At 49.9% G+C, this 24,159-nt stretch overlaps 5 protein-coding genes across 5 annotated transcripts; 2 read left to right on the forward strand and 3 right to left on the reverse strand.

Annotated features, from left to right (window-relative positions):
- Positions 1-4,295: 4,295 nt before the first annotated feature.
- Positions 4,296-4,782, reverse strand: J4E82_009966 (uncharacterized protein; the record flags this gene model as incomplete). The annotated part of the gene is made up of 2 exons (XM_051736184.1): positions 4,296-4,404; positions 4,463-4,782. The coding sequence occupies 2 exons, from the start codon at positions 4,780-4,782 to the stop codon at positions 4,296-4,298; spliced, it is 429 nt and encodes a 142-aa protein (XP_051584032.1).
- Positions 4,783-5,297: 515 nt separating this feature from the next.
- J4E82_009967 (uncharacterized protein) lies at positions 5,298-7,606 on the reverse strand (the record flags this gene model as incomplete). Its single annotated transcript, XM_051736185.1, has 4 exons — positions 5,298-5,630; positions 5,691-6,808; positions 6,855-6,918; positions 7,385-7,606. 4 exons carry the CDS (start codon positions 7,604-7,606, stop codon positions 5,298-5,300), a joined length of 1,737 nt encoding a protein of 578 aa, XP_051584033.1.
- Positions 7,607-12,993: 5,387 nt separating this feature from the next.
- J4E82_009968 (uncharacterized protein) lies at positions 12,994-13,840 on the forward strand (the record flags this gene model as incomplete). The annotated part of the gene is made up of 3 exons (XM_051736186.1): positions 12,994-13,001; positions 13,069-13,336; positions 13,367-13,840. 3 exons carry the CDS (start codon positions 12,994-12,996, stop codon positions 13,838-13,840), a joined length of 750 nt encoding a protein of 249 aa, XP_051584034.1.
- Positions 13,841-18,603: 4,763 nt separating this feature from the next.
- On the reverse strand, positions 18,604-19,768 carry J4E82_009969 (uncharacterized protein; the record flags this gene model as incomplete). Its single annotated transcript, XM_051736187.1, has 2 exons — positions 18,604-18,948; positions 19,001-19,768. The coding sequence occupies 2 exons, from the start codon at positions 19,766-19,768 to the stop codon at positions 18,604-18,606; spliced, it is 1,113 nt and encodes a 370-aa protein (XP_051584035.1).
- A 3,020-nt stretch (positions 19,769-22,788) lies between these two features.
- On the forward strand, positions 22,789-23,928 carry J4E82_009970 (uncharacterized protein; the record flags this gene model as incomplete). The annotated part of the gene is made up of 4 exons (XM_051736188.1): positions 22,789-22,796; positions 22,886-22,995; positions 23,098-23,390; positions 23,440-23,928. 4 exons carry the CDS (start codon positions 22,789-22,791, stop codon positions 23,926-23,928), a joined length of 900 nt encoding a protein of 299 aa, XP_051584036.1.
- Positions 23,929-24,159: the final 231 nt, after the last annotated feature.

Raw genomic sequence — 24,159 nt, forward strand, 5'->3', positions numbered from 1 at the left:
TGATTGGAATGGTATCCAGGATTGGCTCAAGAGCAGGGTAATCGAGATACCTGAGGGGTTTGTCTGGTCTCAGCCCGAAGGGCAGGAGAGCTTACGGTGGAATCCCTGAAGGATGTCACGATATGTACTTAGGTATGCAACATGAAAGGCAATCACAAACATAATTTTGTATGCATGGCCCCTATGTTGTGCAATGCTGCGAAACACAAGGTTGTTATCGAGCCGGCCTAGGGGCCTGCTACCTGAGTGGCTTGAAACCCACTCCGGACTGCATGGGTGCCTTCTTTTCCACTGGGCATAGTCAGAAGCGCGGTGTGAACTAGCAAGCTTATGTATGTCGTGTGACGTCAATGCGGCTCTGCAATGAAGCACCGTGTCAAAGGCAGGTATCTGACTCCCGCGCTAGGCCTGGTTAGGCAGTAGGCTTGTTTCCCATACTAAATCCGCCATCTGGGCATACCTCAGCTGTGCAAACCTTGGGTGCAGCCTAGCGTGGAGAGTCCAATATTTCCCTTTGACAGGGTGAAGCGAGTTTGTTGCCTTGTTTGCCTACTTTCCTGCATGCGCCAGCGTCCCAACAATTTCGTATCGCAACCCCTCTCCCAGAAGACGGCAGAGACACCGTCAAGGAAGTTCATATCACCTTTTCTCCAGCGCGAAGCTAGTGTCGTGGCATATGCAACGAAAGAATGCAATACGCTACACGCCTGGAACGTTCTAGAATTGATGACTATCAAAAACGGTCTTTGATGTGCTGAAGCAGTAGTTGTCGCATGCCTTTCAACTTCCTTCGCGACTCGGATGACTCTGTGCGTGACACATGCTGTTCTTCGTCCTCTTCAAATGGATCCCCAAATCTCCAACCGACGATGGTGCATCCTGCACCACACAGAATCTGCCTCTCCGATGAGAACATACAAAACACTACTCCGCTAGACAGCGCTGCAATTTCTGTACCTGTAACGACTGCATTACGAACACTTTCAGTGAAATCGTGAGTTCGTTCCTGCTGCTTGAGGTCCAAGCCTAAAACTCTCTGAGTCTCTTTGACGTCCAGGCAGCGCTCTTTCCTCCATGTTCCTCCATCGTCATAGGCCCATATCGCTACTGACTCATCATATGATCCGGTGACGATCAAGTTCTCCTCGTGTATAACCATCAGGGCGCGGATCAGGTCATCGTGACTTCTCCATCGTGAAATTGGGCGACCTGACTGCTTGTGATGGATAAACACATCCAAATCGCCTCCTGCCGATATAATGTATTGACCGTCCGGAGAAAGCGCTAGAGATACAATCTTCTTTTCGTGAGAAGAAATCTGTTTGATGCAGGTTCCACTTTCGATGTCAAAGACACGAATTGTCCTGTCTCCACAGGCGGTAATGGCTTCGGATTCTGTGAGAACCACTGCATTAACAGCTCCTTTATGTCCACGGAGTACGCTATGCGGAAACGGCTCGCTACCTCGCCGTTGCTCGAGGCTCTGCAGGAAGCTGCGAGCCCACAATTTCGCTGTGCAATCTTTCGAAGTCGTCACTACATATTGTGAGTTAAGCTTGATGCTTAATATACTGTCTCCGTGTGCTTGTTTGATGTTGCCCTTCATGTCCCCTGTTGAGAGCTGCCATACGATAAGACTGCCATTCCCTGCGCAACTGACCAACATGTCAGTCTCGTGATCTGCGACCATGCCGAAGACGGACGAGTTGTGGCCCAATAAGGGTGCGTAGGCCAAGCGCCGCGTCGATGCGTTCCACACTCGAATTGAGCCATCTCTACTGCCGCTTATTATGAAGCTTCTTGTCTGGCATAACGCGTACACCAGGTCGGTGTGCCTTTCTGATGCATGCTGAGGATGAGGAATAGAGATAGGATTCGCACGACCTTTGCACCATGATACATCTGAAGGTGCAAAAGCGGGTTCGACAATCGGTTCACTGTTGATTGAGAGTGCTCTCAATGAAGGTTCTTCCTGGAGTGACTTAGGATAGGTCACAGGTTGATCAGATGGCCCTGACCCATAAGTCGAGGCGGAGGGATGAGAACTCTGTTCAGCAGAAGAAGATGTTGCAAGATGTATTGGAGGGCCGTCGTCAATCAGAGCGGGTTTTTCTTCCAAGGGCGAAGGTCTTGAGGATAAATCTTCGAGATTCTGAGTAGATCCGTGACCAAACGAGCTTTCTGCGTAGCTAGTAAGGCTGTCGAGGTATCTTTGCAGAATGAAGTGAGCACCATCTTGGCCTTGATCTGATAGTTTTGCTTGGAGTTTTGCGATCTCCTGGAGTATCTGTGATGTGTCCTCCTTGATTTCGGAAGTATCGATGAGTAGATTTGCCGTGTCGACCTTGATATTTCTGCTGACTGATCTGAGTCATCGTTAGAACTCTTCATATTACCAGTTGCATATACTCGTGACATACATATTGAGCGTCTCGATGGCCATGTCCAGGGCTCTCTGATACGCGTGCAACATCGACTTGTGCTTCAACATACTGTCTCGTCCAAACATCGCCCATTTGACGCTTTTTGACGTTTTGTCATTTGTGTGCGCAGCAATACACTGCTCGATCTGATTCACGGCAAGCTCGCAATCTGCGATGATGCTTGTAATATTTTCCACAAGTATCGTGGGGAATATGTCATCCGGGCAACTTCTCATATCCTGAGCCAGAATCTCCAGGACAGATCTCAGTGAGACGAGTTCCGCCTGGACCATGTCCATCTCTTTTCGAGCATCGCGTACTTCGAGCACGAATATACCGATCGATTTAGAAGCTTTTGTAATCGGTGGTAAGAGAGCGATGCAGCCAAGCGCGACCGAAACGGGATCCATTTGTAATATTCTTCCGTTGAAGAAAGCCTTCGTGAAGTCCTAGGGATCACCAGATCTCATGTGTTGGCACGAAAGGACCCCAGTCTGGTTGCGGGGCTTAGGCGGAGGCGCACAAGGCAGAGTCCTCCAGGACTGACAGACACGGGCAAAGGCTACACGAAAGTGTGATCGCAAGAGCCTAGGCCCTTTACATATGGAGTGGCAAAGCTGTTGATGAGTGGTAAGTACACGGGCGGGGCAAGGAAGCCTTGCGACTCACAGCCACGCACCTCCTGAACACTTGGTGCAGATCGTTATACGGACTGAGACTGCAGGGCTACTGTTTCAGGCAAACAGCTGATTACTCCAGAGACTACTTCATGGGCTGTCATCGAGATTATCTACATTTACCAAAACTACGAAGTGTAACTACGATAGTGAGGTATAGATCAATTACCGGGAGAGCTTGGTTCCACTGTCTGATTCATCTTCTGCAGTACGAAACATGTTCGACAAATGGAGTATGCATAGGGCAGATTGAGTTGTTCGTGCAGCGGCTATGCCCGATCTCGCACGGTGCCACTCGTGGGGGTTTGGGTGCATCGCCCTTATGTCAGAGAGCTTTAGAACATGGCTACAAGAAACAACTAGCAATGACCCACCCAGAACTGCTAAACCACTCTAAGAGCGCAAGGGCACAGCTGTAAGCGAGCCAACTTTCAAAAGCAGGTGTGTGAAGAAGTGCAGTAGTGTAAGTGAGGAGAACGGTGAGAAACCCACACTAGAATCACGGACTAAAACTACCACGCATCACACTTCTAAGTAGATGAGACAGTCCAAGGTTATCGCATTGCATCGTTTACAGCTTCTGACCAAACGTCATGACTGCGCCAGTCGTGGGTGGTGACATAATCCCGTGCTTGTGAGTGGCACATTCTGGTGTTCCCGGGCGCAGCGCCGAGCTGAAGAGGTGCAGGCCGGGAGATGAGCGAAGGATCGCCTGATACGATGCAAGGCTGAGCAAGACGTTCATAATGTAGAACGTTTAATATAATGCTGCTAATGTAGTATATAGAGTTTACTTTATGAAGAATATTTTTTAGTATAAGTGTAGTAATATTATTACGTATTAAATCTAGCTCCTAAAGCAATGCTATACTGACTAAATTCTTGCTAGATCACGAGGCATGAGAGAAACACCAAGAACTTGCCATTCTGAAGTAGGAAATCGAGCCGTCACAATCTCTCGCCTTGCGAGCAGTGGAGAATCGCTATAGCACCTAAATTCAGGTTTGAACCGCACCTTTCAGGAGTTTCCAGCTTCCACATGCATTTGCGGCGTCGAAACATCACGAACAGAATGTAGACAGGTAGCAAAAACAGATGATATATCTTGCTGGCTTTGCTGTGAGAATGTTCACTTCGTGCTGAACATCTATATCCTGCCAACTCTCCTAGATCTATCGGCGAAGATCTCCCATCATTAAGCCACAGCAGAAACCTCTGTAGGTATAACCTGGAAATCCACCGCAGGACCTAGGCCGGTATGTGCAACAGAGTTGTTGCCCGTGTACGTGTATCTCACTTCCCCCCTATCACCAATCAGCTTTGCATACCCTTTCACCGACATCCTTTCGGGCCTGTACTCACTGAGTGAACGCGTATTGCACACTAACGATAGCCCCGATATCGATACCTTGGTTGAACTCCTGCGTTTGCACATCGGCCGGGACGTCAACCCCGACCACACCACAGGACTTGTACCCGCCCTGTACACTGGTACCGGAACAGAAGCTGGCGTCGAAAGAAGGCTGACCAGAGGGCCCGGTAGGTGCGGAAACGTTGAAGGAATAGCGGCATGTGGCGGCGCTGCAGATGCTAGAGAAGCCGGTAACGTCCCAGATCCAAGGGACTGCTGCTGCTGATGCGCCGGAGGCAAGCAGAGCAAGGGCGGAGATGCTGGAGCGCATGTTGCTACAGTGAGGTGCGTGAACGAGTTGGGAGTTGCGAAGTGTGCTACTTTGTTTGATCTTTCCTTGGAAGCATGGCCATAGGGCTTTATACAGCTTTGTTGATCGTATTCGATGCTACCGTCGCATTGCTATGGTTCCTGCAGCTTCAACGACGACTTAGCATACGACGTTGCAGAAATGAACGAGACGTTGCAGCGGTCGAGGTCACTTCCGTGACATACTTCGTCATCCGTATTCGTGATACTATACTGCAAGGGCGCGTAATTCAGTGCTGCACGCCGGGTATGGCGTCGAAGCATCAAATTTGTCGACATTCCGCTTTGGGTGCGTTGATGATGCTGACTGATTATGACACGAGCAGCAAGCAGTGCCGAGAAAGGAAACATGCAGAAGCGCTGCCTCCAAACGTAGCGCGATATATCGATAACTCGTGTCTGATACGCAAGATGATCCGTCATGATGGCCTATCGTGCTGAGTCGGTCCACCTAGCATGCTCCAGTGGCGCAGCACCTCACTCCGGCACGCCCAACGTCTGCCCTGCGCCAGTACTAACCCTCTTCTTACTCACTGGGCTTCCTGTGTACACATGACTATCGGTAACAGCTCTCATCATCCCTGGCCTCCTCTGCGTACTCGGCAGATCAAACGGACTAGCATGGCCATGCGCAGACCCGAAGAGGCCAATTCTCGACCTGTCACCAGGCGTCGCCACTGATTCCACAGGAACCGGCACCGGTTCTGGTTCAGCGAGCGGATCGGAGAGGAAGAGCGTAAGTAGCTTCTCGACAATGTCACGCATTTTGTCGGGGGTGGCATGGAGGGGGACAGTGGACATGTGTTTGCGCTAGAGATGGTTAGTTGAAGTCTCGAGACATACGCGCAGGACAAGAAGTATGTGACGTACCAATGCCAGTGCAGCGCCTTTGTAGGTCTGATGGTAGATGAGTTTGTACTCGTCGTCCTTCGCAGCCTCCTCAGCCGCCGCCTCCTCGCTCAACTGTTGGCTTTCTTCTGCACCAGCTGCAGAAGCGCGACGCGATCGATTCTGCTTCCGCTGCTGCAGCCCATGCATGCGCATTGCGGCCATGACCACCTTCACAAGCGCATCTTTGTTCCGCGACTCTGTTGTTGGCTCTTCAGGCTGTATGGGGACTGTCGCGACCTGTGACAAATTGCTCCGTCTGGCATGAGCCTCTGGCAACCCTTTGCGACTCAGCGGTCTTGTATCTGACGAGATGCTCGGTGATCGGGAGATGCGGCGCGACGTAGGTCGGGATAAGTGGTCGGACGCAGACGGTGGTCTGGAGTCTGGGTAGGACGAGGCTTTTGTATCGATGGAGAGGGAGGATTTGCGGTGGATGTATACGTTCTGGGATTCGCTGACTCGGGCTGCGGCTGCGGAGACTGTACGTCCGCCTCGGCCCCGTGCTTTCTTGTACTGGATGGTGGCTTCTTCGAAGAGGTCGCGGTTGCGTCTCGGTGATTTGGGGGCAACATGGGAGTTGTGTAGTGGCGGCAGAAATTGCGGTTCAGTAACGCCCGGAATGTCGATAGTAGTATGCAGCAAATTAGATGAAAGTGGTAGAGCGTGTACTCGGAGCTCAGGCAGTATGTCGCCGTGCGCATTGTCGACATAAGGCGAAGAGGACGGTGGTGTTGGTAGCTCGCTTGTTGACGAAGCAGCAATAGTGCCATAGAACAGTATCTCAGTCACTCTCGGCCTATGCGCATCTTCTTCATCGCCTCTTTGAACTTGTACAAGAATGCCAATTGGTGATTGCGAGCGCGCCAGGTCCCACCACTGTCTTACATCATGGCTGGATGTTTTTCCTGGCGGGGGATTGCTCAACAATATCGACTCGAACCAAGCTTGAGTCGCTTCTTCTGTTGTCCATACATCTAGGCTGGGTCCAGCGGCAAGATACAGCGGTATCTTGGAGGTATCGACGGTGGTGAGGAAGTGTAGAGACGTGGCGGGAAGGGTGGGTGAAGACGCGAGGGTTTGCGACGCAAGGCTGATTTCTGGAGTTCGTTAGCCCCGGCAGCCCTGGAGAGCGATCATATGTACCTCTGATGACATTATTATCTGGTAGCAGAATGTTTCCGCTCCAGATGTCGGTCATCGCGATTATCTAGATATACGTGTGGTTTCGTTTGAGATGCGGGACGGAACGCGACTGGCATGACGCGTTGTCCCGAAGTCGCGCTAAAGACACGCGACTGCACGTGGAAGATCGAAGGGTCCACCTTCGTCATCACAATCCATTTACGTAGTTACTCAAAGGACAATTTCCACAGAGAGATCATCGTGTAGCGCACTTTTACAGACACTTTTGGAACCTCCTGTCCATCTTCTCAACCCGTAAGCATATGAATGCCACCGCCGTTCCACCAAACCCATCAACCTAGCACCCCCATCATAACCCCGCCTAATCCAACCATCACACTCCCATACCCCCAGTGATTCCACTCCCCGCCTCCCGCTTCGTTTCTCACCACCCACCCATCCACGCCCGCACAAGCCCCTGCCGCAACTAGCAACAATCCCGCATTTTTTCGATTCCCAGCCCACGTCGCCGCCAAGATGGCAACACCTACGAACATGTCTTTTGCGCCATATAGAACCATGACGCGCTCTATCAGCGCCCATTCTGGTAGCGACCAGGCAGCGGGTGTGCTGGGGGCGGCGCTGAAGCCGAATAGCTCATAGCCGCGGCGGGGGTAGAATATGTAGGCCAAACCAATTGTCAGGAACATGCCACCAAAGGCGACGGAGAGGAACGAGACATAAGGGTGAGTAGAGAGGGCGCGTGGTGGCATTCTAGTCTTGCTTTTGCAGTTTCAGTCTGCGTATGATAATTATCAGTGCGAATGACCTTTTCGTGTTGTACCTACAAGCTCCCTTTGTACTCACAGCTCCTTCGACGCGTGCGCACGATGTCACGGGCTTCTCGCTTCCCGAGAACACCGGTGTTCCGGAAGCAAGCCACAGAGTATGCGTCGCTCCCAAGGCGTCCTATAACGCCCTTCGGTTACACCATCGGCTAGGCTGCAGTGATTCGAAGGGCGCTTGTTCTTGCGTCCATGCTTACGGTCTACTCGATCGATCGATGGATGGTAATTTGCGCTTCACATCTTATGATGGAAGTTGTGGCCGCTCGATCAAAATCGTTGATGATACACTTGAGTTGCGAACTTTTCACTTGATCTACCGGTAAATCATTTTTGGGTCCTTTGTCTTCTACCGAGACAGCGAGTGCATCTCAGGCAGCAATATCGAAGACAGTGTGGCGATGCATGCCTAACACAAGTTGGTAGAAACGACCTGTAAATTGCTACATGATAGCCAACGAGTGGTGCTGCTAGCAGAAGTAGGATGCTATCAGTCAGCTAGCATCTCATTCGTACAAACGCCGTTTCCGCACTCTTGCAACATCTTGAACTTCGTCACGATCGAGCGAGCCTATCACAAGGCTACCAACATCCGCCATGCTATCAGCATCACCAAATCGTACTTCGTAGTTGTAAAGTAGTCTAGCGCGATTGGAGGCATCTAGGTAAGTGCCTGTTTGTGGTAACGACATGTGCGGGTTATTTCGTGTCGCAAGTGACGATATGTTCATCGCCACGTCCACTCCTGTGGCGAAGAAGTGACGAACGACCGGGGCGACGAGGCTTGCAATGATGAGTACGATTGAAGCGAGACATAGGGCGATGACCCAAGCACGATGGGCCACGATGACCTCTTCACGCTTTACCTTCGTTATTTCACTTGTCCAGGCTCTCGTCTGGAATATCTTCTTGAACGGGTTGCTTAGTCTAGTTGAGTCGTACAAATGTTCCCATGAGCCATTCACGTTGGGTGGGAGCTTGAATGTCTGTTTGTTGTCCCAAAAATAAGCGGTATCGTTGTTGATACCTGCAGTAATGGCGAAGAAGCCGTTCAAGCAAGAGAAGTAAGTGTTAAGCATTTGGCCAAGCCGGATCGTATACTTATCTTCTGTTGTTTGAGATACCTTGGCAAAGTTCGAGTTGATCAGATCTGGATCTGCAAGGTATCGATCGAAAAGTTGTGGTAAATTAACCTTTCCATTGGTAAATGGCTCAAGCATACCTTGGAAAAGGAGTTTCGGTGGCCGCCAAGAGATGTCCAGCAGTGTCCAAGCAGCTGGATAGTGGTCCAATCTCGATCGGCGTATTCTGCTAGCTGCACAGGTCGACGGTGTTGGGCACCGAACTTCAGTTTCCACATATGACTGTGTTATGTCGCAAGTAAGGGTGAAATTACTGCGGTACGTCGGAACGTACTTGATCCTTAGCGGCAAGGCTTCCTCCGGCAACACCCTGTCCCTCCAACTGTCCCGGCTGACGTTATCAAGGTTGGAAATATTCCAATAGAGTATGGAACTAAAGCTAGTCGCGTTTGATGCCGACCCAGGAAGTACTTTATCGTCGATCGGATCCCTTTCCGAAACCGTAGTGTTCATAGAACATCGCAGACTAAAATATGGCGACTGTATCTGCATTGCAAAGTCGATGAAATTCGATTGGTTCATGCCGAGGATGGGTATGCCAACGAGAGACGAGTACGCGTCGCTATCACTGTTTTTGATCTCGTACCAACCATCATGATCCATCGTAACGACGTTTTCGTAGCCCTCGATTCTGGGCACCTTGACGTTGCCCCATATATCAAGCGGGGAAGACTTCGTCTCTGGAAATCCCATGAGCGCGGCTACGAATACCACACCCGCCATCGAATCGCCTTGGATCTCCGTCTCCGCGGAAGAGTAAGCACCGAGATATCCACTATTAACTATGTACCATAAGGAATCATTTATCTTAGTGTCCTTTGGGCCGATGGTCATGATTCTGACGGAGGCTTGACCGCCAATCGGCGATAACGACCACAGGACCAACAGCGCTACCCCTAGTATACTAACTGTGCGAAGTTGAAGCTGCGAGATCACTGTGCTTGTGAGTGATGTACTACCAGCGAGTGTGTCTAGTATGCCAATCCGTCCGCCTCGCTCAAGACGCCAGAGCAGAATAGCATGCGCCGCACGGCCGATGATTGAAGCGAACAGGATCGGAAATACAGTCGGGCCCTATAGAGAGTCAGCTACAGGTTTCGAAAATGACATCTAGGGATACTACATATTTGGTAGCCCTCAGTAATGTCGTGGTCAGACGTGGGTAGCCTGCTACTGGGTCTTGGTCGTGTATATTGACGGCGATTGCAAATGCAAGAAAGGCAATCGAACAGGCAAACAGAAGAACGTCGAACACACCATTGAGGAATTTGACGTAGATTGGTGTAGTGATAGGCTTTGGTGGATACGGCCAGCCTGCGATCATCCTTGATGTCTTCTCTCGGTGCAACGGAGCTGTGGCTAGTGCACCATCATGGCTGGTACGTAGTGCCATGTTGTCTGCTACCGTGGAGCCTGTTGAAAGCTGATCCGCTAGTGTCTCATCTTCTTGCTCTACTAGAGACACGTTCGTGGTGTCGCGATGCTCATCAAGGTTCGATCTGTGGTCTGTCGACAAGGCGCTAAATGGTGACGCGCCGCGTTGTATGTCGATCTCCTGCTCCAGAAGAGCTAGTCTTTGGTGTTCTCTCTCATCCGACGTGATCCAGTAAAGATTTGGCTGATGTGTAGACATGACTGCAAGACCTGAATACGATGCGCGATGGAACCACCAGGTTAGAGCTGCACCAGGGTAGAACTGGAAGATGTCCTTCACGAAGTAGATTTCATCTGCCACATAAGCGGCACGGCCTCGAACATGTTGCTCAGCCTCGCGTCGCCTGATGCGACGCGGTACTCAGCCTTGTACAACGTCGAATAATGCGACATGTATGCAGTCACCAGGATCAGGTACACTGATATCTAGGGATTCATGGTAGTCATTTAGGTTCGCGTTAGCGCTGACATCAATCCTGTGGCACAGTTGCTGGCTGCTCTCTGGACGGTGCCTAGGTCGCACAGTATCGAATTGCTGAACGGCAGCCTCAGGCAATGCTGCCAAGTGCGTTGACCGGTTGCAACAGCGGGGATTTGGGGGCGTGATCCATGGATAACAACTACGCTAATCGCGTTGCAGAACTTTTAGAGACGCCGTTGGTCGGCACAAGAGTGACGAGGCTGCGTTCCTCGGCTGCTGCCTAAAATAATTACATCATGGTGGCAGATCGCAGCCCACTACAATACGTTATTAAGATACTACAGAGCTGTATCTAAATACTACGTCTCGGGGATTGCACTGTATAGTCGGCAAAAAGGCGAGCAATGCTAATTATCAGTTCATCTCTGTCTAGTCGACTTTTGCATTCGCAGCCTAAGCCGGTTGGTCATTACAAGAATACAAACGCATCATGTGTATCCAGGCGCCTACCATGATTGGGTGCGCAAAGAAAGCTGAGCTTCGCTTACTGAGTGGTGCAGCGGACCGTGGCGTAGCCAGAAATGCAGTAGCTACCCAACCAATTTTCCAAAATCGTCCTACCCGCTAATAATACAAAGGTGTTGTTCACCAGCCGTAATAATGCCTTATCCAGACGACACGAGCCATTATTACATCACGCGCGATGAGAGTCTATCTAAGAGTTGGTTTCATAAGCTTCCGGTGCTCAGGCGATACGATTCAGACCCAGTCCTAAGCTCTCTCTGCTCAGGATGCGACAGCCTGGATCTTCCTGGTATCGTTGCCCGTATGCGAGCCGACTCTAATGTGAAAACCGTTGCGTTGCCTCCTTGGACAAACTCTGCAGAGATTCCCATGAATGATGGTGCTTGCGCATTGTGCACAATGTTCACAGCAAACTGGGATCGTGGAGGGTCCATCGAAATCAGGTGGATGGAATCAATATATTCCGGCGAAACGAAAAGGTTCTCTTCGTGGTCTCCGGCGGCTGTGGTGTTTTACGATCGGGGATGGGCGAAAAAAGCAGTATTTGAGATAATCCCGACGCAGGATAATCACCTGGACTCTATGTCGCGTTCGTTACAACCAAGCTCTATTGACTTCGACCGAATACAGCTCTGGTTGCAGTCCTGTTCCAACGCTGACGTGGCACCACAGCCTCGTCAAAAGACGGCCTATTTGCCAGGATTTCGTTTGATTCACTGCAGATCACGTGAGATTACCAAACCTCCACAAGAGTGTCGTTATGTCGCACTCTCTTACGTGTGGGGCAAAAACCCACTAGAAGAATCGCAAAGCCAGCTTTTTCCGCGGACCATCGAAGATGCTATCAAAGTTTGCCTGAAACTTGGATTCGAATACATTTGTACGTTTGGTCAGCTACGAATGGATTTGAGCAGGATTGAGCTGACTATGCTTTTTCTCGATTTGTCCAGGGATTGATCGCTACGTAAGTATGCCACAAAGTTGCTCACAACTACCGAAAAAAGTTCTCACCGAGGCAGTGTATCGATCAAGGTAACTATGAAGATAAACACGCCCAGATTAGCCAGATGGACGTCATATACTCTGAGGCATCATTGGTTATTATAGCTGCAGCTGGCAATGATCCTACATACGGACTACCGGGAGTGGGTGCTCAGGCTCGCACGCCTCAGCAGTCGTTCAAGTTAGAAAATTGTACATTGCTACAGACGTTTTCGAGAGTGCAGGATGAACTCAAAGCGTCGGCATGGATCAACCGTGGATGGTGAGTTTTTAACAGCGTGACCGGCCAAGCGTGGACTGATTCATTGCAACCTCGTCAGGACATTGCAAGAAGGGTACTTTGGAACTCGAAAGCTCATCTTCACCGACTACCAAGTCATATACATATGTAAACACGGTTACTGCAACGAAAGCGTTCACCCACGAATTATCTGGAATCCAGATCTGGTTGGGTGGTGCCTTGCAGACGAGCATGAATGTGGCCGTCAACGTAACCAACGGTTGTTGAACTCTTACTTTTTGTTCGAAAAAGGCCAGATACAGATGACCACAGTTGTAACGGGATTAACCAAGTGCAAAATCATTGAGGAATTCACAAGGAGAAGTTTATCGTATGACGGCGATGTATACAACGCCATTTCTGGAATTTTCAGTTCTTGGTCGAAAGCAGAGCCCTCCAATACGGTAGGCCATATATGTGGTGTACCAGTTGGGGAAGACGGGCTGAAACTCGAATGGACAGGTAATGACCATACGACGACCCCGCGAAGAAAGGGGTTTCCCACCTGGTCATGGCTTAGTCGAAAGGGTCCGATTACTTTCTCACGTACTCTGCTTCTAGCCTCCATCTCCGTACAAACACGCAGCGATATTGATTTGGAGGCAACTTCAAAGAGGGAGACTATGCCATCGGAGGCGCTATGGATTTCGATTGCAGAATGTTCAAATCGAAGTGATCTTCGAACTCAGCCCTCCGGCACTGCAGACGATCCAAATCTGATCAAGATCTCAGGCTGGTGTCCACGCGTACGCATGGGGAGGCAGTCAGTCGACCCGTCGCAGTATGTAAAACCGTCTGAATGTACGATCAAGAAGCTGGATGGTCGCCTTCGCTTCGAGTCTCGAGGAGACTGGGTAAGTATGGATCGGCATGATCTTACACAGACGGAATGGGAAAGCTGCGTTCCTGTGTTGATTGGTTCGACGGAGGACTCGCATGATAGTCCTCTGACTCTTCAAGATGATGGTCACATATTTACCTTCCTACTACTCTGTCCTACATTCGAGAAGGATATATATGAAAGGGTCGGAATATTCTATGTGTTGCTGAAGCGCACATCTTCTGGGGTATCACATCAGAACGAGGGCCAAGCTCCAGACTGGGATGAAGACCGGTGCGACGACGAATATACCATTGAAGAGCTCGATCCTATCGATGATCTCTTAATGGTCGGTCTGACGATGACGCATGACATGCGCCAGGGGCTATACAGAACACAAGAGGACGAGGCTGACGACTATGATCTTAAGAAGGATCTTGAAAGGTTCTTCGAGGAACCAGACGAAGATTTCGAGGACAGCATTGTGTTTTTGTCGGACTTTCCCGATTGGGAAACACGTGTGTTCATTGTAAGATAGTCCTCAGCTGTACCATTTGGAACAAGATTTCCTACATGGCATGATTACTACCTGCACGTGGAAATCTTCGAGATTTCGGTTGTCGGATACAAGCAGTTGTGGAAGGAAAGCGTCTGTATAGATTAGTCGTTGATGGTGAGTCTTTAACAGCGCGACCTTCGCGCGACCGAAGCAGACAGGGCTTGGGCATAGGCACATTCGGTTTCGAAACTGGAAAGTTTATAAAACGCACAACGGATGTATGCCCTATGTAGTCGTTTTGATGCCATACTTCCATTGGAGAGACTTGCTCAGATCAGTCAATAATCGGCACGGAAGTCGTCTTCAGGTACGGCAAGCGTTTTCTCGGTCTTTCGCGTGTAGACAGTGAGATTGTGTGATACAGTTCGCTTTCAGAAAACCGTAGCTCAACATGCATCCAAGTTCTTGCACAGCATGATTGAATATCTTGATCTAAGTCTGAAAAATGATCAAGGCAGTACTCTGGCGATATCTATTCGCATTGCTGTGTTTGGTTGCAAGCCTTTACCTCGCCGATTCTGCAGAAACAGGATGACTCTACAGATATGTCGGCTTCGGGCATGGCTAGAGTGAGCTGTCTCTGGATTCTGGAAGCATCCTCCGACCGACCAAGTCGGACAAGACACTCGTGGTATCCGCGCAACGCCCAGACGTTCTTGGGATGTTGATGCGCACGCGTCAGACGTCCTTCTAGTCCAAGATCTTCTGCATAGGCGTGCGCTGCTTGCTCTACCAGGCCCTGCTCAAGTGATAGAGCGCCATATGGATGTCTTGCCGGTAGCATCCAACCCCAAGGCTCAGTATACATCAGATCGTCTTCATGCTTGATAGCTTCCCGGATTGAGAGGAATGCGACATCATAGTTCTGCCTCCTGTATTCGATTTCGCCGTTCAACATGGAACTGGCCACTTTGAGTACGTCCACAATGCGGTTCGGAAAATCCAACCGACTTTCTGGCACACGTTTCGAAGCCGCCTGGAATAGCTCACGCTGGGCGTCTGCGTTGTCCAAATCGTTTGTCGCAGCGTATGCGACGCTCATGCCATAGTGCCGCATAGCAATGGTGACGCAATACAACTCCTTATCCTCCAGCGTTTCCAACGGGACGTAATACTGTACGGTTGAAGCTATCGTGAGGTACGTACGGATCGATTTCTGGTGTTGTACGTACTGTAGGTCCAAAAAAAGCTCTAAGTACGGGCCGTAACCGTAGTACGTTCGCTCGGACCACATACGGACTGTACAATTGCCTAATTAGGAAACTGCTAAGCTTATTTTGTAAATTGAAGCTACTGTAGGCGCTTGGGGAGCTGTATTGTGGTGTTGAGGATAGAGCTTTCAGCCAGCGTCGTCGCCTAGGCAGCTGTTGTTGCTGGCTATATTGCTGCTGCTGCCAGCGACCCCGCTGTTGCCGCTGCCTTGCTTGCTACCCAGCGTTGTACGTGTTGTTGTAGCTTTAAAACTTTGCTTTTAACGACGCTGTGACGTAACCAGTTCTTCTGAAGTTGTAAAGCCTCTATCGTGGCTGCGCTGAGGCGGTTTCGATCGCTTGTAATCGTCCGTTTGGCGGTTGAGAAGATACGCTCACACTCGCAACTAGTAGCGGGGATAGAGAGGTAGTCGGTGGCAATCTTGAAGACTACTGGGTACTTCTGGCGTCCGATTTCGAGCCACCAGCGCCAAGGATCGTGGAGGAGAGCGAGTTGTTGTTCGCTGGCGTTCGTGAGGTCCTCACGGAGGTCGTCAAAGTACTCCTCTAGCTGGCTTGCACGCTTTTGACGCTTGTGAGACTTTGAGCCGGTGAGAAACATGAGATTAACAGCCATTGTTTGGCTGTAGAGGTCAGCGTTGCCGCCAGGTACCTTGCGACGCGGCAGCGGCAACGCTGTATCGTCGTCGTCCACCTCTGCCGCCATATAGAGCTTGAAAACCTTCATTGTAGAGTCCTTTGCGCGCTTTACCCAATTAGCGTACTGCTTCTAGTGGGTTTAAAACCAGGCAAGGCGTAGGGCGGGATAGAGAGCAGTTGCGACGACGTAATAGCTAATTTGGGGTTGTATAATCAGCTTTTCAAAGTATGAGGTGAGCTTCTCAAGGCCGTGTTTTACAGCAGCTACAAAGTAATCGCTGTTATTGCTATCGTCGTCAAACCTAGCTTTAGTGGAGCTGTAGAGAGTCCACAAAGCTTGCAAGCTTGTCAAGGTTTGCCACAACGATCTGAAGCCAGACGCGCTGTTGTTACCCTCTAGGCGCTTCGTTATCTCAACAGGTGCTTGTAGAAAGTCGACAAGCTGTTGTACGCCCTCCCACTCCTCGCTGGAGATCTCGTCGTTAAGTGGGTTGTACTCGTTGTTGTAGCCTTGCGAAGCCTGTTGTTGTAGTCTCGTCATAAAGCGAGTAATCGGGTTACGAAGCTCCAGGCAACGGAGGAGCATGTAGTACACTGAGTGCTAGCGGACGCCTCTATCTTGACGTAATTGAAGCGTATTGTACGTGTACAACTTGTTGTCGTCGCGTGGTTCTTTCTGGAGCGATAGAAACAACTCACGACGCTTGTGAGAGGCGCAAACAGCGTTGACGAAGTTGTGTAGCTTGCCGACAACCCTATGGGATCGAAAAAGCTCATATTGTTGAGCTGGGGACGCCTCTGCGAGCTGGGATTCGAACCGGCTTACGCCTTTGCCGTACAACGTCGCCTTGACGACGAGGTTTATAATATGCCCAGCACAGCGTATGCGGTTGTTTGATGTAAGATTGATATTGTCGTGTTCGTTGAGGCCTTGGATAAGCTCGTTGTTATTGTTAGTGGCGTTATCGCCGACGAAGCAGTGGAGTTGTGGTGCTATTTCGAAGCTATTGAGGGCTTTAAGGATAACAGCAGCTTGCGCAACGCCTGTATAATCGCTGTAGAGGTTCTGAAACGCGAGGAGTATATCACGCTGTCGATATTGAGCGTCTGGAGTTGTTAGCTGTTGCCAAAATACAGCTATTGATAAGTACTCACCCGCAAAATAACCCACAACACCAAGGAAGCTTAGGTGGTTACTTAACGTCCACACGTCAACACTTATACTTATTTTGCTTCGCGCTGTTGTTACGAGCTTCTTAATCTCCTCCCTCCGCTCCCCTAGAGTTGATCTCGTGTATTCGGCGATCGTAGTGGTTGACGTAGGCAGCGCCTTCAAGAGATCGCTTTGGTTCTATGTAAGCAACCCTCGTAGCTTAGGTGAGGTTGCAACCAGAAAGCTAATATCTTTTAGTATTACCTAGTCAACAAGAGCGGCTTGGAGTTGCTCCTCTTGCCACGGCGTATGCGATACGAGTCGATTTGAACCAGCAACCTTCGCAGCGTCAAACGGGGAGCTCCATTTTAGATCCTCCTGTACAACCTTAGGCAAAAGGCCTGTATGGACGTTAATCCGGTGGTACTTCTTTATGTGGTTGACGATATGCTTGTTACCGTCAACAACTTTGACTTGGTCCGTCGTACGCGCGTCGTGACAGCGCTTACAGAGCTAGTACTGCTTTATCGTCTTGTCTGTATCCTTGTACGTAAGGTGTACCCCATAACGCCATATTGGGGATACTGAACGTTTGCCGAGGAGTTGACTTTTGCTTTTTACTGCGTACGATAAACTCTGTTCGTTCAAGCGTATCCCACCCTTGTATACGCAGCTGAAATCAACTGCAAACGCAGGCTCGTTGTCGTCAAAACTCAGCTCAGAAACCTGTGAGTATATACCCAACGGCGTAGGGGTTACTGGAGGTAATTGAGATGGTGATTCTGATGATGCTGTACGACGAGAGGCAGCATGGTGGAATACAGGATAGTTTGACGCAGAGGAGTTGCCTGACGGCGTTGAAGGAGTACCCCGTACCCAGCTTCTGAGTTGAGACATATTCAATTGATGATACTGATGATATAAAGCTCGGGGAGAAGCCTCTATATTAACAAGCTTATTATTCTAGCCACCTCCCAGCCACCGCAATACTCAGTCACCAAAACGAAACTTCTCACGATACCCACGATACCTACGAGGTTTCCAGTTTCGTTCACGAGCCAATACACCCCGTACAGCTATCGCGAGGTGTATCTAGCTCTCTGTAGTGTTGTTGTCGCCTCTGTTATGCGATATCTCAAAGATGAGCGATGAGAAGCCGCCAAATAAGCTACAGGCAACCTACAACACCACAGAAAGCTGGATACACCTTACAATAGCTGTACTGCCTCATTAAGGACCTGCCGTACGCTAAGGGCAAGGTTATATACTGCGTAAACTAGCTATATCCCATCATACAACCTACAAGGACCCCCGCAGCGCAGGTATATATACACGCTGTTGTAAATAGAGACTTTGCCGTCTCCGTTAATTACACCTACAATAGCGTAGTGCAGTTACTAGTAGGGACTTGTCCCGGCTTTAATAAGCCTCTCTCAGGTGTAGTTGGAACTACTGTAGGGGTTTTTTTTTGTTCGAATTAGGTTACAACCCTCTCTTTTTGCTTCTTTTTAGATACAGGTACGCCTGAAGCAATTGCAACACCAAGAAATTAGCTGTATAGGAATCCTACGCTGTTTTTTCGGCCTCACGGCGATCCTTAGCCAAAATCCGATAACTCTGGGCCGTACGCCGTACTACGGCTCCTAAAACTTCACCCCCTACGGATACTGTACGGACCGATGAGAGGTCTCCTACGTACGGCTTACGTACGTCGTATCACCGTACAGTACCTCACCGTACTACTGTACGATGGGAACGCTGTTATCCTCTGGTATCTGCAGCTTCTTGAGCTCGTCCCATCTCCCAAATCGAATCAGAACATGGACTCTGACAGCCAGGAAGAACTCCAGCCAATCGGCCATAGGTGGCGATTTGACTCTCAACATCTCTTCTGTAATCGTTGCTTCCATGCGGTCGCAGGACTCTAAAGCGACCTGGGACTGACCTACCAACATCGCCGCATAGATCAAGGAATGATAGTTGTGGAGCCTGTAGAAACTGCAGAAATTCAGACCACCTTGCTTGACAAAGAAATTATCGTCGGCGACAGTCGCTTTGTGGTTATACAGCATCGCGCGACGGTACTCGCAGGTAATCAGCAAAGTTTCGTGCTTGCGTTTGTCTATAGGTACTTACCTCACCCACGAGGACATCGATATGGCAAGGCATATGCGACATATGACCAGCGTCTGGAACCAAATTACGGATGATGTCAGCGGCTACGAGTGCTTTCTCTGGCGTGTCTGACATCTCCATAAGATGGATGTACATGTGCGGAACACCTGGATGGCGAGAAACTTCGGCATGCTCCAGACCAGTTTCCAAAACCCCCTTGACCTCGAGCACAGACGACGATGCAACAGGCTTTCCTGTCTTCTTGTCAAAGAAGTCTCTTGGAGTCCATGTCATGAGCGCATCGGCAAAGAGCGTGGTGATGTCTAGATCGTGGTGACCGAACTCACGATACACCTCCCTCATCGCTTCAGCGTAAGCCTTGTTTGACTTGGGAAAGTTGGTCGTCACTTCCTCGATCGAGTAGCGTTTTTGTAGTGCCTGGATGACCGCTTTCTCCATTGGTGTTGCCATTGATGACTTCTCCAGAGCTACCTGTGCGTCGGAGTTGCATTGGGTGACCACCTTCTTGAGGTCTTCAGTACTGAACACTGCCCAGCTTTTGTTGTAGTTGGGGCCCGCGGCGAATGCAAGACCCCAGTGGGCCATTGCACACTCTGGATCGTGGGCAATGGCTTGGCGGAAGCAGTAACATGCTTCTTCGTGGTTGAAGGCGTATGTCCAGTTCAGTCCGCGATTGAACCATTCCTGGGCATCCGAATTCTGCGTGCTGATCTTCCTTTCATAGGTACCAAGGTTATAGTATGACTCGCTGGTTGGCCGCTTTATCATCTTGATTGACGTAGGTGTATGCTTGAGATGCGGGCTAAAGAAGCGGTGCAGGTTGAATAGCTGCTCTTAAGCTTTTATAACCCGCGTATTCATGTTCAAGACGGCTACGGAGACTTTAGTCATCCCAGGAGTAGATGTTTCCGAACGGTAGCCGTGAACGGACGATCGGCGTACCCCCGTTCGGTTACACCGGGTTTGCCCGGCGTCTTGCCCGGCGTCTTACCGGCGTCTGCACATGATCAACGCGCCAAATCAAATGGCTTGTTCGCATAACCGAATATTCATGCTAGTTGATATTACTAATGATATACAGAAACTAGTCGCGGTACGCTGTTTTTGGTGACTGTTGGATATTTCTAAATGAGACCGTACTACGCTTAGCGTAACCGATGAGGAGGTCCGGTGAATAGTCTCACTTTTAGTAATCAGGTCTATGGAGATAGGCTCAAGCAACATGCCGAGGCCTTACTGTTGACTGGGCAGGATGTCAAAGCGAGTTATCTGCGAAAGCAACCATATAGACACCTTTTAGCTCGTCATACATAGCCTTAATCCACGCAAATCTTGCATCGTACAGACTGTAAATCTTCATCGTCGTTTCAATACCATGTCTGATCTCTTCAGTTGTTCGTTCTGTATCAAGGATCGATGGATTTTGTAGGCCAGTTGACGCCCTCATCTGACATAGCGTTGCAACCAAGACATAACAAGCTTGCATAGCGCTGCAAGCTAAGAGAGGTACTGTCAATGGCCATGAATATTGGGAAACGTCTTGATCATCGAGGTGTGAGTAGTCCAAAGCTGGTTTCTGACTTCTCGTGAGCTTGCGGAAGAGGCGTATGACGGCCAATGCCGAAGATAAACAACTCCTACTCAGATCTTCCTCTCTGGCAAGATCCGATTGTTCCAGCGCAGACCAACTGCTGCTCACAGTCGCAACTATGGATTCTGGACTTTTGGGAGAATTTGCCTTATGTTGATCAATACCTATGGCGGCCATGTCGCAGTGTCGGTCGACGAAGACTGGAACGTCTGCGAATGCGGCAGCTCGATAAAGCTTGATTCGAGCGCTATGAACAGCGATACGGGAAATCATATTCCAATTGTAGATAGCCTTCATATCAGAGCTTTGTAGCAACCTGATTGTGTGTGGCTGATCAATATCATGAACGCATGACGCGAGTGTTGCCTCAAGCATCTTGAACGACTCAATTCCCTCCTCGATTTCGGTTCGGGTAGAGAAAGTGAGATGTACGAATTGGGCGCGAAGTAACGACCTCCAGGTCCCGAATGTACCCTCACAGTGCGGGTAGGGCGTTCTGAGGCATGGATCATTGACCTTTATCAATGGCGGAAGTGCTTACATGATTGAAAGCTGATTGGCGAAGTATGTGATCATCCACCAAGACCGTCGCACAGCTTCGGGGGCGCTGGGCCCAAAATTATGTAAGTCTGCATCCATAGCAGCCGCTATAGCAGAAGCTAGGTGCTTGCGAGTTTTGCTGATGTTGCCTCGATGACAGTATTCATACAAAGCACTAAAGAAGAGAGCAAGAATGCCTTCCAGATTTGGTGAGATATCCGGGTGTAATCTCTGTCTGGGAGGTAGGCTGGTCATTTCCATATCATCATCTATCTTCTGCAAAGCCGACTTGGACAACGCATGAGCGAGTTCGCATCGGCTTGACGTGTCGGACACCTCCTGCCTTGTCTCATAGGATGGGACCATAGCCAAGAGTGCAGCGATAGCAAAAGTGAGCGGAGAGTTCATCTCTCTAAGGTTTTGACTCTGCAGATCAGGCATTGAATGGGGTTGATCATGTGGATGTGGAGCGACAGCAGGTGGCAGAACCGGAAAACATGGATGAAGGAAAGTGTAGTATGCATCTAACCTAGAATCTATCAGTGATCGAATGTACGGGTGACTGAAGAAAGGCGCATTCGACTCACACATCGGCTTCGGCCCGATGGGTTTGAGCTTTATCTTGAACGGCATTGTTCGGAACGATTTCGTCTCTTACTTGGCCATCATGAACACCAAACAGGGATGGTGACCGGTCATTGGCAGAGATTGGATAAGCTTCCTCAAGAGACAACTCGCTAGTGTCGACAGCTTGTGGAGAAGATCTGTAGCCGGCCTGCTCAGCAGGCGCTGTTCGAGGTTTACAGCCTCTGCGGCTAGGCCGAAAGATGCATTCTCTGCTTCTTGTAACGCACTGCTTGAGGTCAGGCACTGATAATAGTCAGATCATAGGAATCTCTTACATTGTCACACGGGTGTTGGCCATTACAGCGAGTTTTACATGCACGACTGCCATTGCAGGTCAGTGTCGTCAACGTACAATGACGACTGTGGGAAAATACCAAGCCAGGCATGCAGCCTTTACAGGAGGGTGCTCCAAACGGCCACGCATTGCCTAGTCTGTCGAGTACCGTCGGTTACCAGATTCCTACGTTCGCGAACGACCGAGTGAGTGCTGGTTAAGAAATGAGGCATCTGCTGGACACCGGTGGCGAGCGGAACGGCGTTTACCTAAGCGGTAAACGCCGAAACGCCGCCCCACTTCTCATAGGGGGCTAGTCGACCTTTCGTGTCATTCGGCCTCTCACTTGCACAACCAATTTCTGCATGTAGTGATCTTGAAAGCCGAATGCAGAGTTACGACCTGCGCGGTCACAACTAGAATGCCTGAAAGCTTTGTCAGGTAAGTTTGCGTGAAAAGCCAGCACTATGTCAGCATTTCAGCAGCAGACATAAATACAGAGCGTATTGCCGGCACCTTCCTTAGGGCATCAAGTCACTCTCTTCCTTTGCAAAGCAACTATTCTTCTAAGTTACACTATACCTCATCACAATCAGGATGGCAACTTCATCTACGAAGCAGTGGACCGTGGAGGGCGGGACTGGCTTTGAATGCCTCACCTTGAACAACGACGCGGCCGTTCCCCAGCTGGGCGACAAACAAGTCTTAGTGAAACGTGCGGCTTCAAGTTTGTAGTAGGCCAGGCCTCAGGCTGACATGATCTAGTTCATGCTGCTTCACTCAACTACCGTGACCTCGCTATCGCAAGGGTAATACACACTCCAGACTCAATCTAGTCATATGATGCTAACAGTTCTCAGAACGAGTTCCCTTTCGGCTTCACAGATGTTGTAATCCCCGGATCAGATGGCGCTGGAGTGGTTGAAGCAGTTGGCTCACACGTCACTCGCTTCAAGGCGGGAGGTATGCAACAAACTGGATGAGCTGGCTTCCGCTGCGAGCCCTTGTAGCAGCCTACCTTATCGTTTTCCTTTTCCGCAAAGTGCCTCCACTGACATTAAGCAGACAAGGTTCTGACCATGTTCAACCAAGGGCACCAGGCTGGTTCCCTCGATGCTGCATCTTTCAAAACTGGTTTAGGCGGCTTCGTCGACGGTACGCTTCGCGAGTATGGGGCCTTCGATGAGACGGGTCTAGTTGCGATGCCTGTAAACCTCAACTGGCAGGAAGCAAGCACTCTTCCATGCGCTGGTCTTACCGCATGGAATGCGCTTTATGGTCTCGAGAGCCGAGCTCTCAAGCCGGGCGATGTTGTTCTGACTCAAGGAACTGGCGGTGTTAGCCTTTTCGCTATACAGGTGCGTAAATCGCGACTGATATGCTTCACTATCTGATCGTCGGTTACAGTTTGCCAAAGCCGCAGGCGCAAAAGTCATTGCAACAACTTCCTCGAATGCCAAAGCAAAACTATTGGAGCAATTGGGTGCTGATCACATCATTAACTACCGCGAAACTCCCAACTGGGGCGAGCAAGCCAAGGCATTGACGTCCGACAGAACCGGTGTGCAACACATCATCGAAGTTGGCGGACCTGCCACCATTGCTCAGTCGCTCAAAGCCGTCGCCATCGACGGTGTGATATCTATCATTGGTTTTATTGGCGGCTCGTCCAAGGAGCAGCCGACATTCTTGGATTGTTTGAGTAACCTGTGCACAGTAAGAGGTCTTCTTGTTGGCTCTCGCATGCAGTTTGAGGACATGAATAAGGCTATCGAAGCCAACAATATTCACCCTATTGTTGACAAACAGGACTTCTGTTTGGAACAGTTGAAAGAGGCCTATCAGTACATGTTCGACCAAAAGAACCTCGGGAAGGTTACTATCAAGATTGCATAACATGCTGTATGGCTTATCAAACGTGGAAAAAGGAGGCAAGCATCTAGGTATCATTTCACATAGTACTTGGGAGGTCGCATGGGGTCTTCAACAGTCTACATACAACAACTGAATCCAAAGCATCGCTATGCATATATGTATTTTCGAACATGAGGTTTATGTGCATGCTAATCAGATCTCTCGAGACACTCGCTACACAGTGGCCCCAATGCTCGGCACTTGACGCAACTC

The sequence above is a fragment of the Alternaria postmessia genome, assembly GCF_024291825.1.
Source record: "Alternaria postmessia strain BMP 2775 chromosome Unknown scaffold_107, whole genome shotgun sequence".
Classification (NCBI taxonomy): domain Eukaryota; kingdom Fungi; phylum Ascomycota; class Dothideomycetes; order Pleosporales; family Pleosporaceae; genus Alternaria; species Alternaria postmessia.